The sequence below is a fragment of the Ambystoma mexicanum genome, chromosome 10, assembly GCF_040938575.1.
Source record: "Ambystoma mexicanum isolate Mex_15411 chromosome 10, UKY_AmexF1_1, whole genome shotgun sequence".
Taxonomy (NCBI): Eukaryota; Metazoa; Chordata; class Amphibia; order Caudata; family Ambystomatidae; genus Ambystoma; species Ambystoma mexicanum.
Genome location: NC_090932.1, coordinates 1,465,151,050 through 1,465,171,495, shown reverse-complemented (window position 1 = coordinate 1,465,171,495; position 20,446 = coordinate 1,465,151,050). Strand labels below are relative to the sequence as shown.

Sequence of the window (20,446 nt, the reverse complement as noted above, 5' to 3'; positions counted from 1 at the left end):
CTAACTGCAATTTTTCCCCGAGTCGAGAAACACTGCTGCAACCTTTTCTCGACACATGAAAAAAAAACAAACTAAAATGGCCTCCGGGGATCGGGAGAAGGGACTTACAAGTAGTCCCTTCTCCCTTTCCTTAGCGGCCAGTCGCAGAAGGTACCATAGAGCCGTGGCGGTGAGGAAGACTTGTCGGCTGGGTAATGCCCTGGCAAGGGCCAATGAGCTTGCTTGTAACAAAGCTCACTGATCCTTTCCAGGCACTAATGGCCAGAATAAATCCTTTGTCTCAACATTACAATGTTTCATCTTTGTTTCTCCTGGTTTTAAACAGAACATTTTACCTTCATTGAGTGAAATGTTCCCATAGCAAAAATGACCCTTCTTTGGTCCATGACCAGGTAAGTAACGTCCCTTTGCCCTGAAACGCCCTCACTTCACTCTGGCCTTTCACTTTGGCTGAGGAGAGTTACCACCTGTAATACCCTAGGACTGCAGCATTCTTGCTAATAAGGTGCTATCATCACAAATATTTTAAACTAATACTGTGGAAGAAGGTATTTCAGTTACACACCCAGTTTAGTACTTTGTATGTTTGTCAAACCACAAGAGACCTTCATGCAGAAGGTGGAGGCCCAGAGCTGGATATCACAATACAACCTGATGCTGCCTGGAGCTATGTGCATCTTATATTTATAAGCAGTTCCACTTTACCTTAAGAGATATCTGAATAGGTTACAATTTGTTGTGCTTTATACAATGTAACTATGTCAAATGCCTACATATTGATACATCTGTTCATGTTTTACTATTTAGATAATTGAAGGTCTTCATTTTATTTTTCTACGCCAGTGCTATTTAGACCAATATTCCCTTGAAGACTTGGCAGTCTTTCTAGGACTTGTAAATATATCAATAACCAAGACCAATATTTTCTATAAATACAGGAGCAGGTAAATGATGGTCACATCAGAGGCACTCTCATTTGCAAAGATTTAAACGAGTCTACAGTCATGTTTTATGGGACAAGTGGTAGGGACACAACCAACGACTCAATGACAAGGAGTAGGATCTTTCCATTGACAACAGGTACCCTTTTACATTTAACATTTTGTCTCACAAACCCCACTAACAGTCACACTATTTCGAACATTCCTTATATCCCAAAAAATAGCACTTATTTGCACATGAGGTAAAAAGATCTGGATTTGTTTTACTATATTAAAAAAAAAAACTAGCCAGCTTGTTTTTTCCTATAGCAGACACTATTTAATGCAGTTACAATTCTGCAGCTTCACGAGTTCATCACAAAATTGTAATATTTTAATTCATAAAACTTTCAAGAAACCTTAGAAACACAATCAGGAGGTTTAGCCAAACTACAATCCATTTAGGGCTTGGACAAAAACATGTTGCCTGAATTCATTTTATCACAGCTGTGTTTTTGAAACGGGGGGAAATATTTGACACAAAGTATTAGGCTACAAAAAGCATTTTTCTACAATATGTATGAGTGCATAAAAAGTTCTCAAACTAAGGATCGGTGGAATTTGACTCCAAAAGGCACACCTGTAAATTATGTTGCTGTAGGGGGTTCATATAATCAGCATATGAGCGAGAATACATTTGCAGTGGTGCAAGTTATATTTATGATCCTTGAGAAATGAATGGGAGTGAAGTGCTGCAAATCGGGTGTATATCACATTAAACTGAGGCTTCCATCTTCAGCTCTTTGGCGGCATGATTTTATGTTGTTCTAATAGGTTTTGAAGTCTATGAATCTCTTCTTCCTGTAAAAATAAAAAATTATTAAGTTTAAAATGTTCTTCCACCAACCAAAAGACAAATACATTTAATCTTCGAAAAATGCAGTGCCACAAAGAGACAGTAAATTTGTCATCTGTGCAAAAATGCATTTCTAACAAGTGTATCCCTTTTTACATTGTGCAGTTATAGAGAAGAGAAAGGTACTTGTCTGTAACAACACTTTCCCCATACATGAACATTCAAGAGTCCATATGCTGTGAGCATTCTCTCTGGCTTCAGAGGAGATCTCAACAGACTTTAAAAACATGAGAAGCATCAACAGTCTTTATGAAGTCAGACCAACCCGACATGTCCCTACTCCTTTTTAGAGGATGAAGTGAGAGATTGCTTGTTGGGATACAATATGGGAAGATGTGCTTACATATTGTATCCATGAAAACCAGAATCACTGGAAAAACATTGTTACAATCTTCCTTTTTCAAAAAATGTTCTTCCATAGATTCTGAGTAGTAGGCGTCCAATATGTCTAATCTCTTTCCAGTTAGGACTCAGAATTAGCACTTCTAAATGGTTATCAACAGTGAACAACTATTGCTCAGGTTTAACAGGGTTGCTTGCCCCACCAGAGCATCTAACCGGACCTTATCTTTATAATAATGCTTGCCAAAAATAGGCACTTGCATTCAGATAGAATCCTTGCAAAGCTCTACCAGAGGATAAGCCATATCTCATCTAAGCAAATCTCTATTAGGGTTGGAGTATTGGAACTTGATGCATAGCACACCATGCTGGTAAATGGCTTTTATTTTGGAGGCAAATAAAATAAACTAGCAACTAGCTGTCAGAAGAGTCTGTATTACTTCATCCCATCAATATAGTATGTACAGTATTGTATAGCTCTTGAACACATCACTCCATCAAATGAGCTGTTGGCCTTCAGAACAAAAGTAGTAGAGTTGTGGTATGGATTCAATGGTAAACTGAAACTTTATATGAAAGATAAATGGGCCATAAAACGATTACGCTCTTCTGAATAACTGTTAAACCTGAATCAAACCATTCTGCCTGACAACTGCGCATGAGCTCACAATGCGTCCTGCATTAGCTATGCAAAAACAATATTCAGCTCCCAAGAAGGAACAGCCTTTGTAGACCTTCAAGAATAGTTTTGGTCAATGGAACTGAAGACAGTGACCTGCCCCAGGTTGCAACAAATACATTAAGTGCCAGCAATGTTTCATATTAAAAGCACCGGACACTAATGTTAGGAGGCACTGTCCGAAACTGAACAACCCTATCTGGACCACTATATCAGCTACCCCTCTTTCACTGAATACTAGAACAAGCCCTTATTGACAATGCTCAAGAATCATTTAAAAGCTGTCTTTTTCTGTATATTACGCTTATCAAAATAAAAATAGAACATAAAAACTAAATGCTGATCACATTCTAACATCTCCCCCGAGTCAAGGAGCTAAGTGCAGGGACATCAAATTGTTCTATAGCTCTTCAGTATGACTCTGCAGTAGGACATTCTTGTGATGTGATGTTTGAAATATGGCTTCATCAATCTGTAAATCCATAAGCAAATGTTAATCAATTTCCAGAACCATATCTGTCTGGGGCAGACATATTGGATATCAATCAACTTGGCCTTGGCAGTCCTGATTGTTAATTTGTAGTTGTCATTTTGTGTTTGTTAGGGAGAGGGAGTACTCCTAACAAATACTGTACAATTGTCAGCAAAGCAGCACGTTTTGTGAGGTTCCGTCAAGGAGGGGCAGAGTTTTAGAGGAATTGAGAACGTGCTTTTCCCATGCAATATTTTATAGGGCAACATTAACTCTCACCTATAGCACAAACTGCCAGGAACAGGCACCTGGCCCGGAAGTGTGAATTTTCTTCTTTAGCACAAATCCCTCCAGTGATCGTTTTAACTCAGGCCAAAAGAGCCAAAACCTGTTGGTGACATCTGGGTTTGGCTAATATATAACCGCTGATCTGGTCAGAGTCCTTGGCTATAGTAAGGGGAAACCAGATTGGCTAGTCCAAAGACAGTCAATCGGATTGGATGGGTGGTAAACATTTTCTGGAGGGGCGATCTTCTGGCCCTCAGATTTTCGCTACGTGTTGTAAGGGTGCAGAAGTAAGGCTCGGACACAATGGTGGCATGTTTTTGGGTAAAGACTTTTATTAAATAAAACTAAGAGGGGTTACCCTACCTCAAAGGAAACTAGTGAAATTGTCAGGAAGTCCGAAACTAAAAAGCCTGTCACTGTCGTATCCCAAAAAACAAAATCTGTCCCCAACACTAGTAACCTAAAACAACTGTGCAAGGATTCACTCTTCTCAAAGTAAATAAGGTTCTTGGTGTTTTCAATCAACAGAAAAGTTCCCAGTCTCTCGGGTAGTAAAGTGATGCAAAATATTGTTACAAAATACAGATTTACAATGCTAGGGTTAGGCTCCTCCTCTCTAGACTTTTTCTGGTCTTCCGTTCATTCCTTTTTGCCTCTTGGGCCCCTTTTCTTTTAGATAAAATTTCACGGTGCAACTCGCAACGTAATGCATCTCGAGTTTTGTATGGATTTTTATCCTACCCACTTGCTAACAAGCGTAGTATTTCTTTTGTCAGTGCCAGGGTTCTTCACCCTCTTGCTTTCAACCTCTCATATGGGTGCGATTCCCAGACACGCAATTGTGCATTGTATCTGCTTGTTTCACTCTACTGCCAAACATTTAACTTTTACAGCTTTTCCTTACTTGTATTCAGGGTCCCAGACCATCTTACTCTCGATCTCTCGTTTGGGTGCGGGTCCTGCACACGCTTGGGTCACTCGCCTGCCACGTGTTCAAGTCTCTCAGGGTCCCAGATCCTCTGTTTATTGTTCTCTTATTTGGGTGCAGGTCCCAGACTTGCACTTCTTCATTGTTCACGCTTGGTTCATTCTCCTGCCAAGTGTACAAGTCTCTCAGGGTCCCAGACCCTCTTGTTCCAGCTTAATATAACTTCCCCAAAACTTTTACACCTCTTGGACACCCCACATACCAGTTTCCTTCCTTCTGACAGGTGTTTCCGGGCAGCTGTGTCCTTCTGCGAGGTTACACCAGCGTTTGGAGTCCCAGCAGGGTCTGCGGCATCTCTGGAGTCTCACGGCGTCTCCTGGCAGCGTGTTCTTCTCCTGCACTTTGACGGCACTTGGGACACCTGGAGGATTCTCTTCCCATGCTCTTGATCCAGTCGCTCTTACTGCTTGTGAATGCTGTTTTCCTGCACTGCTCCCACTGTTTCTACTGCATGGACCGCTCTCTATTGTTGGCTCCCCAGCTGACCTGTTGTCGAACTCCTGTATAGAATAGTTGTACTGCATTGAGTCAATCACCTGTGGTAAGAAGCTAGATCACACACTGCTTCTCCAGGGTGATCCTCAGCCTTGCAGTGATCATATTCTACACAGTGCCAGTTTCCACATTATGTGTGAAACACTTTGTATCTTTTAGTTTCTCAGTCTTGTGAGGTTTGTTGGTTTGACTGATTTGGCAACAAAATACATTAACCCCATCTAGAGAGGGAGGAGGATGATTTAGGGTTGAGTGTACTAAGGGGGGAGGAAGGGGTCATACAGCATTCTCTGATAATGGTCATCCCCAAACCCATAGAGGGATTCCTTCCCCATGTGATCATCCCTTGGTATACCAAGACTATAGTACTGGGTATGCACCTCCCTGGTCCCATGAGAAAGGTCTGACCCCATGTGTTCACCATCCCCTTTGAGAATGTGCCAAAAGGGGGCCCATCATAGCCCTTTGGGGATGCACCCACCCTAAAGAGGGTGAGAGCAAGTGGGCACCAGATGGGTTAAATATGGCCGGCAAAATAAAATTAAAAAAAGACTATAAACCACACTTTAAGTTTTAGGGCCCACAGACTACTGGTAGCCCCCCAGACAAGGCCTGCAGGCCACAAGCTGGATCGAATCTGGATTTGAGGCCGTGCAACAGGCTCACCATTGGTAGGCCATACCTAACAGCTACTATGGTCATGATGGTGTAGATCATTAAAAAACAAATTCAGTGTAGAACACATAGTTAAGGGACTATTTGTTTTTAAATGCAAAGCAACAAAACTGTACATGTATGTCAGTTATGGATCCTAAAACAGCTTAACTTGGTAAACATCATCATAAAACAATACCTCAGCCACTGTCATTCTCTGCTCAAAGAATGGGGGAGCTGCCACTTGGTTTCAGTTTTCTGCTAAATGTGGCTTGCCTTACAGATATCATACATAGTTCGGAAAAGGGAACAACCAATATGCAGGATGTTATTAGTCCAAAGACCCTTTGAAAAGCAGGGCTGGAACCCGTTGCGTCCTGACAAACAGAGAAAATTAAAATAATATGCACTTGTTCCAAGGGATGGACACTTCCTCTCTCCGTGTTCCACAGTAAGAATGTACTGAAGCGGTTGTGTGGTATCAAGGAAGAATACGAGTGAATTACCCGCGGCTGAAAGTGCAGCGGGCAAATCGTTCGCATGAGAAAGGTGTGAACTACCAAAAGTTTCTCACACACACACACACACACAACACACCCACAACACCCCCACAACACCCCCACACCACACCCCCACACCACACCCCCACCCACAACAAACAAACCCCACTTACCTTCATCTTCACGCTGGTTCCCTGCAGCACCAGTTCCCTTTCACTTCCGTGATCGGGAACCGGCGTTGCAGGGTCCTTTTCTTTTCTTTTTTTTTTTTAAACGGTAGGCTGCGGGGTTGTCACCTGCAAACCCTGCTCATTATACCATGAAGTACAGTGAGCGGGGCGATACGGCGGACACCCCAGCAGCCCCCTGTTTTTTTTTCAATGCTACCACCAAAGGTTCGAACTTTTGGTGTTCGAACCTTTGGTGGTAGCATTTTTAGAACTTTTGGTCAATGCGACCATTTTTTTTAGGTAATTTCGACCTAAACCTCAAGGAATACCTCCAGACATTGATTAACTTGGGGAAACCAGCAAATGCTGCCTCACAGTGCTGCGGAAGCAGATTCCCATTTTAAGCCCAGAAGAGCCAGTAATCCAGAGAAGGGTATAGATGCATTCCACTCTTGCGAAAATAGGCTGCAACCATAATCCTTAACTTCCGTTGTGGAACTCAGGACAAAGGGCATCCCTTTGAACTGGAAGAACCGATTGTAGCGCCAATATAGGTGTAGATGAGAAATCTTACATACCCGTTATCGCATTTCTGATGCTTGTATCTGCTTTGAGTCACATGCTTTGCTAGTGGTTGGTGTAGAGAATTACAGGATAGAGTTTTCGAATTTGAAAAGGGACATCGACTGGGTGTGACTATAATACTTTCCCTGCTGTGATGTGTGCTGTACCCATAACCCCTCACACATTCCGATCCTCAGATTGTTATCCCCCCTCGACGTGAGGTTTCGAGGGTACATTGTGAAGTGAGAATATGAAGAATTGTATAGTTTGTCTATGGTACCTCTACTCCCAATGCGGGGAGGCTGGGCGGGCGCATGTGAATCTAAGAAGATACAAGTATCAGAAAGAAGATTACAGGTATGTAATATTTGTCTTCCCAGGCTTGAGGATCGACTTAGAATCACATGCTTTGTATATAATAGCAAGTAGTACCAGGAGAAATTGGTGGTGGGTTGATAAAAGGAACCGAGACAAACAAATGTTTTAACACCGCTTGTCCCACCAGTGAGTCATCCCTGGCCTGCATATCAACACAAAAACGTTGTGAGAGTGTGTTCTGAACTCCATGTGGCCACTTTGCAAATAGCTTCTAGTGGGACATTAGCAATGAATGCCAACGTGGCCGCTGTGCCACAAGTAGGGTGAGCTCTAGGTATAAATGGTAGCATCTTGTTTGCTAATGTGCAACAGTGTTGGATGCACTTTACAGTCCATTTAGAAATAGCAGCCTTTGAGACAGGGTCCCTGCTCTGTGGGCCACACACAGGTGCCCAAAAACATACACTAGGGGCACAGGGTTGTACCCCCCACCCATGGGTGCCATAAGGGTATCCCATAGGTCTGTTCACCAAAACTGGACAAGATGGAGGAGAGACTTCAGGAGGTGGAACACAACCAGTCCTCCCTTGAAACCATGAAAATGCAAATGGACGTCAGTCTAGGTGAAATAGAACGGCGAGAAGCAAAGATGGTCCTAAAGATGGATGACTTTGAAAACTGAGAAAGGAGGAACAACCTCCGCTTCTTCGGAATCCCAGAGAAAGAGGGGGAGACGGAGGGAAGACAAGAGTGTAATTCATCAGATTCTACAACATCTTTTTGAGGACGACTCGATCGACGCCACAAAGATCGAAAGGCTCAATAGAGCTGGAGGACCTATCATCTCTCAATCTCGCAAAGAGACATCTATGCCAGCCCCTAACCATATGGCTTGAGGATAAAAGGAGTAAGGTATAGATGGGGATTCCCCTTTTCAATCACCTTTGAGCTAAACGACAGAAACACAAACTCATAACAGAACCTCAGATTAAAGACACCATTCAGGAGCTACTCGGTTAAGAAGTTTGCGCCCCAGGAAACGGGAAGGGAGGTGACGCAGGATGGAAGGTGAAAGGACCCAAGAGAAGAAGGATTTGAGGTTCGAGGAAATTCATCAAACTCAATACATCCTCATCAAACGCTGCATGAAGTGTCATTTGGGGGCTCAGTAAGTTAAGGCGGATTTAGCAGAGTTAAAACATTTTTCAAATGTTAGAGTTATGCAATAAAGAGTAAAGTTAGGGGAAATGGGCGGCACTCATCAATGTGGTGTTCAGAGCAGGGGTCTGGATAAAGGACCTAGCTAGTGGCTCAGACTCACCTAATGACGTTAACTGGGAGCCCCAAAGGGAGGTAGGTATGGGGAGGGAAAAGGAGGGGAGAGGTGGGGCACGATGGGGAGTGGGAGGGCTTCATGGGAAAACTCAACAAAAAAGCCCAAAAAACGACTGCTACCTCTTTTGAACACACGAAAATTGAGGGACATCGGCAGCACGATTACGAGAACAATGGGCTTATAGGTGGGTGATTGAGGTGGAGGGAGCGGATGGTAAAAACACAAGCACAGCAGAGGGAATTCTGGAAGCGTTCGCTTAATTCTATGAAGCTCTATATAGTAGTGAAGGCACAGCACCCGCAGGAGCCATTGACCGTTACCTAATGGAATCCCACCTCCCCTCCTTGTCCAAAGCAGAGGCAGAGGCCTTGGAAACCCTGATCACAGGAGAGGAAATGCAGAAAGCTATTGGGCACCTTAAGCTGGGGAAAGCTTTGGGTGACGATGGCTTCACCACAGGTTTCTATAAAACATTTTCAACGTTTCTGGCCCCCCTTTCTAACAACACACTTTAATGACATCATGGAGACAGGGGTGCGGGGGGCACCCAACTCCTTTGCCCAGGCTCTTCTCACAGTGATTTGTAATGGGACACCAAGGGGCGGACACCATGAGGAAAACTCTCCACTTAATAAATGAAGCCCGAGGAATGCAGGGGGACCCCACCCTTCTCTCTATAGACGCCGGAAAAGCATTCGACAGGGTGGCATGGGATTTCCTAGATGGGGTCCTGTCAAAGATAGGACTGGGGCCGAGAATCCAACGGGGCATTAGAGCGATCTATTCCTCTATAAAAGCCCTCGGTAGCAGTTAATGGGGGCCTGTCTAGATGGTTTAACTTGGGGAGATGGACCAGGCAGGTCTGTACACTGTCTGCGTTACTCTTTGTTATCTCATTAGAACCACTCACCCAAAGGCTAAGACGGGATCAGAGGGTGGAGGGAATTGCGGTAGGAGAAAAGATATATAAACTGGGGCTCTACGATGACGACTTATTACTTCATGTAATAAACCCACTAACATCTATCCCAGCAGCGATTGTAGTAATAGAAACATATGGTCAGCTCGCAGGGCTCAAGATTAACACTAGAAAGTCGGTCCTCTTCCCAATAAAGAAAAATAGAGATGTAGAAGCCGAGCGTTTCGCTCCCCTGGGCATGAAAATCAGCTTCAATATACTACGATACCTGGGCATCAATGTCACTAGAGACCTTGGTGGACTATAGGAGGCTAACCCCACCCTGATGACGTCATAGAAAAGTTGCCTTGAACGGTGGAACCGGCTCACAATTTCATGGATGGACGACTCAACGCTATTAAAATGGTGATACTACCCAAGATCTTATATCTCTTCCAAATGTTCCCCATACAAATACCTGATGACTACTTCAGGCGAACCAAGGGTTCCCCGACACGCTTCCTGTGAGAGGGCAAAAAACCAAGGGTCTCCAATAGGCTACTGCACCTACACAAAGACAATGTAGGGGAAGGGATGCCGGATGTATACACATACTATAAAGCCTTGGGCTACTAGAAGACTTACAATGGGTGGGTCTCGATAACCACCATCTCTGTCCTGCAACAGTAAGGGAATGGTTATGGGTCCCCAGACTGAAACTACTTAAGAGGATACGAGTTCACCCCATACTGGGAATCCTGTGGAATATTTGGTGACAGGGAATAGGGATGAAGGGTGTCACAACCTGGCCCTCCCTGCTGGGTCACCTGGGGGTTCCAGGAATCTTAGACGCCATCCCGGATCCAATGAGGTACCAAGCTTGGTACGAGGCCAGTCTAGAAGGGGCAGGACGGCTCTGGAAAGCGGGATCCTTTCTTACCATACAGGAACTCAAAGAAGCGCTGTGGCTACTTCCAGTATTCTTATAATTACACCTAAAGGGGGTCATGACCAGAGAAATCTGGAAAGACAAATTACAAAGAGAGCTCACACCCTTTGAGAGAGTACTGGACACCGGTACCGAGACGAGAGGTTTAATAGGCACACTATATAGATCCCTAAAAGGAACAGAAAGATCCCCATCCGATAAATTAAGGGAGAAATGGGAAGGTGCCCTAGGGAGGGACCTATCCCTGGACACATGGCTTCAGATGTATAGAAGAACCTCACAAACTTTGATCGCCTGCCAATACAAACTTCACGGTAAAAAAACTCCTCCATAGATGGCAATATGACCCGGTTTGACTAGCAAAGATGTATCAAGGAGCGAGTCCCTTTTGTTGGCATGATTGTGGGATGAAAGCCGATTACTGGCACATGTGGTGGGGGTGCACTGGGGCCCAGCCACACTGGGACAAGGTCCTAAATTAGATCAAAGATCTAGATGAAGTGAGGAGGGAGAAAGTACCAATGTGAATATTGTTTGGACTAGAGGAGCAGGAAGACAAACTCACCAAAAAACTGAGAATGGCACATAGCCTACTCCTGGCCGCCAGGGCATGCCTACCATGTTCTGGAAAAGAGCACTATTCCAGAGGAAAGCTGAATGGATCGATGTAGCTCGAAACGTATATCGGATGGACCGTCTAACTGCAGTCATCCACAGTGACCAGAGCTCCATTGAAACAGAATGGGCTGACTTTTGTGCACAATATGACCAGTGAAACAAGGCATGCAAAATCAGTTAATCACGATGCAACCTCAGTGAGCTGTAAATCACCTACAATTATACATATGCCGAAGAACAAGTGTCCGTCCGTGTACATAGTAAAGGTTCCCCACACAATGTCAATAATAACTTTGGCAAATGTATGAGCCTGAGGAGAAACAGGGAGGGAGGAAGGGAAGGAGAGGGTGGAAAGGGAAAAGGATAGAAGCAAAGATGCACTTGCATAACTGGTTCATTTAATTTCTCATTAGGTTGTTGTTGACCTATACGGTAGACCACTTGTTGCATGTGTATAATGTGATTCTAGAAACTCAATCAAAACCAAATAAAAAAATGACTGCCATTAAAGGCTTTGAAGTACTACAAATCTTTGACGACCAAAACTATTGACAGTTTGAAGAAGGGAAGAAAATATTTTAGATGTAATCTTGCTTCTCTCACCTCCAATAAACATGTATGTAGCTTTGATTTCTGAAGAGACCAGTGTCCCCCTTCATAAGAATATCCCTAAGGGGGCTTCCCAGCCTCTCTACTCTGTTCCGAGTCCGTGTCTTTGGATACTGGTTTTTTCAAACCACATTCTCATTCTTTGTTCTCCATTGTAATGACTTTATATTTACCATGTACAGAATTCTCAGTTTCTCATGCTTACCACACTCCCACCCTTTGGTGTGAGTGGTTGCCAGAGCATTCTGCAGTCAAACATAATGAATTCCAAAAGGCCCATCAGACTTCTCATTGATAAAATGCTCAGACTGAGATGTTGACCCATTTTTTTCTTCCAAGGCCAAATACCTATCCTGCAATGGAATATACAGGCTGTGTCAAGCTCTGCCCCTATAAGACGCGACAAGCCCAAATGATGCAGTAGGTAAACTGTGTTACTATAAATCTCTACTTTTGTTCCCTTCGGTTTGCTATGATCGGTGTGTGATGATGAGCTGTGAGTGCTGCTAGGCACTTAATACTTCCCTAACGAATGAGGGCTCAAAAGCAAAAACTGGGAACTGACCATGTCTTCTGTTACTATCCCTACTAATTAGCCGTGCACGCTAATATGATTTGGAAATCAATTGAGGCCATAAAAATCCCCCCCTTGTGAATTTTTTTTAAGGTGGCCAGCTTAAAACTGAATGTCTTCAATAAACTGTTTAGCTTTCTTATATGTAAAATTTGGCTTCAAAATTGGCAGTAATAGGACCAACCTCCTGGAGTGCTTTGAGCCCTGGGTATCTCCTCTACTGCATTTCGGTCCATAAGAAACTGAACATCGCATATCAACAGTCCATGATGCAATATCAATAACTGATGCCTTCAGTTTAATAGTGTGGAAACCCATTACCCTCAAGTAATATTTGTTGACAGAGAGCAGAAGATTTAAAGTCCCCGGCTCCCCTACACAACCTCTTACCACTTTCCCCACTTCTTCCTCAACCACTGGAGTGTTGCACACCAGAGAGAAGACGTTTGAAGCAAGTATTTTTTGCTTGCACAAGGCTGCTAGAATATGGGCTCTCTAAACAGGAGCATGTGAAAATTCTCCTAATATCGAACCTGGCTCTACGCCCACTGCAGAACCATGGATGCAAGCCCTTTGTATGCAGCATGAGTGCCCTGAAGACAGTGCTAAATATCCACAGGATGTTGATTGGAGGTGAAAAAAAAGCATAAAAGAACTTCCCAGCAGTCCCTTCATGCCAAGCAAATTCAGCCGAAAGAAGAGCAATGATATAGTGAAATATGCTTTCAAGGCAGGTTCATGATGTTTGGTGGAAACAACAAATGTATGTAAATAGTACACTTGCCTCTAGCCTTTTATCAGTTGCAGTGAGATAAACATCTCACCAAGTATTATCATGTCCCCAAAGAGCTCCCAGAAGAGGCACCACAATGGATCCATGAAGAGCAATAAGGAGTAGGAGGTTTCCTATGTAACGGAGGGATGGTGACTTTATAGAAAAATTTAAAAAGCTGAAAATACTTTCAAAAGACACTCCATAGGAGTCTGGGGTGACATACCTTAAACAAATCATACACTTTTCTGTTGGGTGCCAGACTGTCTCCATTTGCTCTTTAACCCCCACATTGAGCTTACTATTATGAAGGCTGAATCATATATATTGCTGTACACGGAAACAGGAGCCAAAGCAAACATTTACATCAGGTGCTTACACCCCCAAATAAACATTACAAAAAAAACTTTTTTAGAGAAAATAAAAAGCTCTGCATGAAACAAGCAAACGACTATTGAAAAACCTGAGCTCTGGCTTAAAAAAAGGCTATCAAACATGGTGAAAGTAAAAGCATGTGGCTCGGAGATCCTCTCAGCTGAGGACATGAATGCACTGCATCTTGGGAGGGCCAGACTCACTAGAGCTCTCTGGCTGCTCTAGAAGGAGCAGGACCTTGTTAAGGATTCCGAGTGAACGTGAACCTGTGTGTTTGAATGCTCAGAAGTAGGCGAAGGACCAAGCCATGGAGTAGACGGAACCAAGGCATACCAATTGTGCAAAGGCAAGAGTAATTCAATTGGGAAAGGAAGACAAGCTGCGGATGGTGTACTGTGCACTTGACCCTACGTAAATTAAAAAACAATCTTAAAATCATATTGCTAATCTGTCAAGGAAAAGAAGATAGATGTTATCCCAATGTTTTAGTCAATATTTTATAGATAAAGAAACGCACATGCAACTGAAAAAATGCATACTAACACTTCTTAGTTTAAGTTTGCAGATGCGATTTTCTGAAAGTTGTTTGCTCAGTGCATCAACCCTTACATGTTGCACCCCTAATGAGTGAATTGCTATTAAGTATGTACTTTTCCCTTTGACACATTCCCAGCACAACTCCACTTTGAAAAGTGGACAAGACCACACACACACACACACACACACACACACACACACACACACACACACACACACACACACACACACACACACACACACACACACACACACACACACACACACACACACACACACACACACACACACACACACACACACACACACACACACACACACACACACACACACACACACACACACACACACACACACACACACACACACACACACACACACACACACACACACACACACACACACACACACACACACACACACACACACACACACACACACACACACACACACACACACACACACACACACCCCCCCCCCCCCCCCCCCCCCCCCCCACCCACCAGTAGACATCCGTGATGGCTCAAGAGTTGCCATGAGAGGGTTGTGTCCTTACCTGCTCAGCAGTCTGCTGTTTCAGCTGAGTAACCTGTTCTACGAGTTGTTTCTTCTCTACCTTTAACTTGTTTATTTTTTCTTCATGGCGGGACTGAATCGATATTATTATTCCTGAAAAAAGTGTCAAATGTACAAGATTAGTTACATTCTTATGTTTGTTAAAATAACGGCGGGGCAGATGAGCAGTGCTGTGCAGCTCCATGAGTGGGGGTGGCTGCATACACCTCTATAGTTTGAGAGCATGAAAAAAGAAATGTCGAACATTCATGTATGCCTGCGCTCTTACTACACATTTACAACCCAAGTTTTAATGTGTGTGAGTGTTTTTTTATTTTTACACATGCGTTAAATACATAGGGGTTCATGTGGCCCAATAACAGGGAGTTGTTAGATGTAGATTTGCACGTTGTCAACTTTTGGTCATTTGCACAGCAGAGTGCAAATGTGCAGGGAAAAAAGCCTTTAACCCTACACATTTGCACTCCGCTATGCAAGTGAGTAAATGCTGCCTACTATGCTTGCATGGCAGGCAGAGTTTACAATTACAATTGAACGATGCCTGCCACGCAAGCATGGTAGGCAGTGTGCACAATGGATCCCTATGGAGTCCGCCTGCTTTATGCATAAAGTTGGCGGGCTCCAGAGGGACCCCCAGCATTTGTGACGGCAATGTATTCTGGTGCAAATGATGGGGCATTTGTATTGCGTGAAGGAAGGAGTTTCAACTCTTGAGGGTTTTAATGTGAAAACTCAACACCTGTAACTAAGAACATTCTTATGTAGTGCACACACACCCGGAGGCCTCGTAACATTTATATGCTAAGTATTTATTATTCCATGTATGATTTGCATGTGCAAGCGATTCAGTAAATCAACAAAATACAACAGACAGTAAGGTTAGACAAGCAGAAATATGGACAACCCATTCTTTAAAAACAAAATAAAACAGTAAACATATTACAAATATATAGTCCAGAAGTGTGGCATGCACAAAATGCAACAGCCAAGATTTTAAGTGGCAGTAAGGGTAGTTTAATCTCCATTCCATGGAGTTCCATAGGACTCCATGGGGTGACTGCCATATTACCGGCACTGTAATACCGGCTGTTTTTTGCCGGTGAGGTGCCTGACTTATCTTCAGCTCTTGGCTGGCAGTAAATCAGGCCACTTGTCGGTCCGAAAACGTGCCGGTAAATGTTATTACCGGCATGTTAATTCCAGACCTGCAAACATGTCATGACCCCCTGTGTATCCGTCACTGAAGTCCTTTTAAAACGAGCACTGGCAAAGCCAACAGTTTTGGCTTGTGTGATGTTGAAGTATTAGGCATTTGACAGACTGCTAGACGGCCAGGTATTTGCATCATTTTGCACCTGCAACCATTGATGGCCAGTTAATATCACTACGGCAGTGCCTGTACCATGCCTATACAAAAGCCCAAATTGTTGGCAGTGCCAATGCTTGTTTAATACAGCAATGTAGCAGCCTCTTATTCCTTCCCAATACCTAGAAATGAAGTGTTCTAATCCCGAAATGTGAAAATGCTAATTCTGCATTTGCACACATATTGTATCCCATTCTTCCTCAATCTTCCTCAATCAGACCTACATCCAGTAGAATATTGAATTCCCATTGACTAAATAGTTGCTGATGTGAAAGCAGTGCCCGGCCATCATATTCCCCTTCTCCCTTCCCCCCTTCCCTTCCCCCTTCTCCCCCTCTACCTGCAGGACTGACTTCTCCCCTGTCTCCCCTTCTGACGTTTCCATCCTCCTCTCCAAAGCCCACCCCTCGTCTGCTCCAACTGACCCTTTCCCCTCCCTCCTTATACCTAAGATCTACCCTCTTCTTATTCCCTACTTAACTTCCTTCTTCAACACCTGCCTTTCCTCAGCTATCTTCCCCCCTGCTTTCAAACATGCCACTATCATTCCTATTCTAAAGAATCCGTCTGCTGATCCCCTACTCACCTCCAACTTCCGTCCTATCTCACTTCTCCCATTCCTCTCTAAGCTTCTCGAGCGCCTTGCCTACTCGCAGCTCTCAACCTTTGTCACCAATCTCTCTCTCCTTCCTCCCTCTCAATCTGGCTTGCGTCCTAAACACTCTCCTGAAACTACCCTCACTTACATCCTTAACTCCCTCCTCTCCGCTCCGCTCAACACTCTAAGCAATCCTCTGTCCTTATTTTTCTAGACCTCTCTGCTGACTTTCACACTGTCGATCACCCCCTTCTTCTCAACACTCTTTCTTCCTTTGGATTCAAAGGCTATGTTCTTAACTGGCTTTCCTCTTACCTTTCCTCCCGCTCTTTTACTGTTTCCTGGGGAGGCCGCTCCTCTCCTACCCAGCCTCCGGTATAAGGAGTACCCCAAGGTTCGGTGCTTGGCCCTTTCCTTTACTCTCTCTACACCTCCCTCCTTGCCCCTGTTATCTCCTCATTTGGCATTTCTCACCATTTCTATGCCGACGATACTCAGCTCTTCCTTTCCTTCTCTTCCTTCTCTACTGACCTCCACCTTAAACTCTCTTCCTGCAATTAAAAACTGGATGTCTTCTCGCTTCCTTTCCCTTAACACTGATAAAACTGAAGTAGTTTTCTTCCCCTCCAACTCTCTCCCCCCCGCCTCCTTTCATTCATTCATTTTCCTCTTTCTAATCTCCCCATCTCTGACCACGCTCGCAATTTAGGCATACACTTTGACTCCTCCCTCACCTTTTCCCATCATATCTCCCTCACCTCTCGTACCTGTCGCTTCCACCTCTTTAATATTCGCAAAGTCCGCCCCTCTCTCACTTGCCATGCTACTAAACATTTAATCTCCTCCCTTATCTTCTCTCGTCTCTTCTACTGCTCCTCCTTACTCTTTGGACTTCATCTAGCCCCCCCTTAAATCCATCTACCACTCTGCCGTCCGTACCCTCTGTCTCCTCTCCTCCCGTGACTCCATCTCTGCTTCCCTTTCCGCCCTTGGCTGGCTTCCTTTTCACTCCCAACTTAAATTTCATTTTCTCTGCCTAGTCTTTAAATCTCTCCACGGTCTTGCTCCCCCTTATCTCTTCTCCCTCCTCTCTTTCTACACTCCCTACCGCTTCCTTGTCACTGTTCCTCCATTCCTTGTGCCACATCACGTTTCCGCTCCTTCCAACTCCTAGCCCCCCTGCACTGGAACTCCTTACCTCTCTCACTCTGCTCTATTACTACCTTTTCCTCATTCCGCACATCTGTTAAATCTCTCCTTCTCCATTCCCCGCCATGAAACTCCTCCCCCCTTCTTGCCCCCCTCCCCCTTTGTCTCATCACCTTGATCATCTCCCTCCCCTACCCCATGCCCCCATGTTCACCCTTTACCCCATCCGTTTCCCTCCTCCTCCTCCTCCTCCTCCTCTTCCCCACCCCTCCCACTCAGTTCTACTGCACTACTCTCCTCTTCCCTTCAGTTTAATTGCTCTACTTACTGTTTTGTTGGTCTGATTCACAATTGTAAATTGCTTCTACTGTTACTGTTATAATGTTAATTGTAATGTATCCTGTTGTTAAAATGTGCAGCGCTTTGGAGTAAAGCGCTATATAAACTAAATAATTACAAATATTGAGCGACTGACAACACACTATATATTATTTGTACCTATTTTTGTATCATGCACAAAAGTCTAATCAAGTGATTATGTTAAGTTTCAAGCAAATAGGAAGGTGCAAACTCAAAGGATATACTTTGGTGTGGTGTGCTGAAATTCAGATAGGTACAACAATGAGGCCTTTGGGGTTCAGGATTCTTTCAGCTCCCCATCTACAAGACCTATACAGCCTAGAAAGGATCCCTAAAGTACTTACAGAGTGCTCAACTCGAGTCACTGCCTCTCTCTAAACAGAATATCTCTACTGACTCTTCGTGATGCCACTATCCGTAGGCAATGGTGGTGTGCCGGCCATCTAGGAAAGGGGACACTAGGAGAGACTCACCCCAACTTCTACTTCTTGTTCAAGACTTGAGCACCATACTGATTTTGTTCAACATTTAAAGGGTTAAAAATTAGTATCTAGGGTGAGTCCCCAAACTTTATTCTGACCCAACTCAGTACAATCCTTAAAAAAGCAACCAGCTTTTTGCAAATTTCCAAAGTGAGCCTTAAGTATTACTTAAAATAAAAAATCCCTCATGGGTGCTAGTCTTATTTGTTGGGCGGCACAATCGCCTAGCACTGCTGAAACCAGTCGACTTCTGAAGGGGACTAAACCCAATATCTCTTACCCCAACAAATGTGACTAGCACCCATCATGGCTTTTTTGTGTTGAATAAGTATCATTCTGATACGCAAGGCTCACCTTGGAAATTTGCAAAAAGGTGGTTTCTTTTTTTAAGGATTGTACCCAGTTGGGTCCGAATAAAGTTTGGGGACTTACCTTAGATACCAATTTTGAACCCAGCATATGTTGAACAAAATCAATATGGTGCTGCAGGGATCGCTGCCTCACCTTGGAAAGATATATGTGGCTGCATTTTTTGTTCACTGGAGAGAAGGAGCAGAGCATTATCTTCGAGCTCCATTGGTCTCCCTTGGAAGTCTAGTGGCTCGGCTTGCTAAATTGTATCCTGTGGACAGTTAAAAAACAGCACTCGGCGTGTCAGCGCAAGCGTCTGAAGTGCTTTGCAAGCGTGTTGCAAACTGCAGTCCGCAGGGAGTGAGGAGGAGGTGAAAAGCTTTGCCCAGATTTATGGCGAGCACTGGGAAGCAAACAAGTGTTGCTAGTATTTAAATCAGATCTGCTGAAACTATGTTGCAATTAGCCGAAAGCTCATTTCTGCCTCTCATCCTCTCTACCAGAATACTGACTCGTAGCAAGCTTGAAACAAAATATAATCTACAATCTAATCCTAAAGCAGCAAAGTTAAACTGCACACAGCTTGATAAACCTGATACAGCAAACCCCCAAAACAGCCGATACAAGAAAAAAGCAGCACAGTGGAGAAACCTCACTGTGGAAAAATCACAGACTACTATGTGGCCGAGGCACCTGTGTAGGTACCTATAACAATAGCGGATGAGGATTCTATTGATATTATAGCACATCACTCGGCCACTATTGATAATATTTACACGCTATTAGCACTTTCCTATTCTCTGCTAAATTACAGCAATTGCATTGAGTACACAGTGGTGCCATAATCGACCCTTGAACCCAGTGGTGGACAAAATAGATGAAAAGTGCAGAGTAAGGTGCCCGAGACAGTTAATGCTCACCTTTCGGCCTCTCCTGCTCTTTTTGCAGAGACGTCTGCTTTAAACTGCACCATGGCGGATGCCTGTTTGGGCTCTTCCCATGAAAATGTGTATCTGGGTACATTGCAGTATGCAATAAAGATATTGCTAAAGCTGGGTGGCAGAATTTACGAGGAAGGTGTAGCCCACAGGTCTCTGCTAAAAGGTTTGGAAGCAATGCGGACCAAGCACTCCTTGGGACAAGCAGCCAATGCTAATCCAGTGTCAGAAAGGCAAAGTGGCATGACAAACTAAATGGGCTTCTTAGAAACTGTAATGAACGGTATTGAAGCTGCCGCTGAATTAATTGTGAACGATGGGCAAGAGAAAGTAGCAGATATCCTGCTGACAAGGAAAAAACATAAGCAAAAAAGGATAGCAATCTTAAAAGCAAAATCTGACCGCAGGGAAACAAATCCTCAACCAGCATGTTGTGAAAACTGTGTTTCGCATGAACCTGTGGTAAATGAGGCCACTAAATCCAAAAGAGAGAGGAAAAAAGCTAAGAGGAAATTTAAAAGAACAGAAGAAAGTTTTGAAACCTTGACTAGTTGGTTTATACCTGCTTCACCGGTAGGAAGAAAGGATGCTGCTGTAGGAGTGGACCATCTGAATACTAGCAAAGGCAATTCAACAGGTGTGACCTCTGAGG

General features: G+C 43.9%; 1 protein-coding gene across 5 annotated transcripts in view; it reads right to left on the bottom strand.

The window, feature by feature from the left end:
* Positions 1-1,234: 1,234 nt before the first annotated feature.
* Positions 1,235-20,446, bottom strand: part of HVCN1 (hydrogen voltage gated channel 1) — a 764,389-nt gene continuing 745,177 nt past the window's right edge. For all 5 annotated transcript variants that reach the window (XM_069619541.1, XM_069619539.1, XM_069619543.1 and 2 more), the window contains 2 exons: positions 14,531-14,643; positions 1,235-1,781 (listed from right to left, as the gene is read on the bottom strand). In XM_069619541.1, the coding sequence (XP_069475642.1) occupies positions 1,716-1,781; positions 14,531-14,643 (179 nt within the window). In that variant the 3' untranslated portion in view covers positions 1,235-1,715. The remainder of the gene's footprint in view (positions 1,782-14,530; positions 14,644-20,446) is intronic.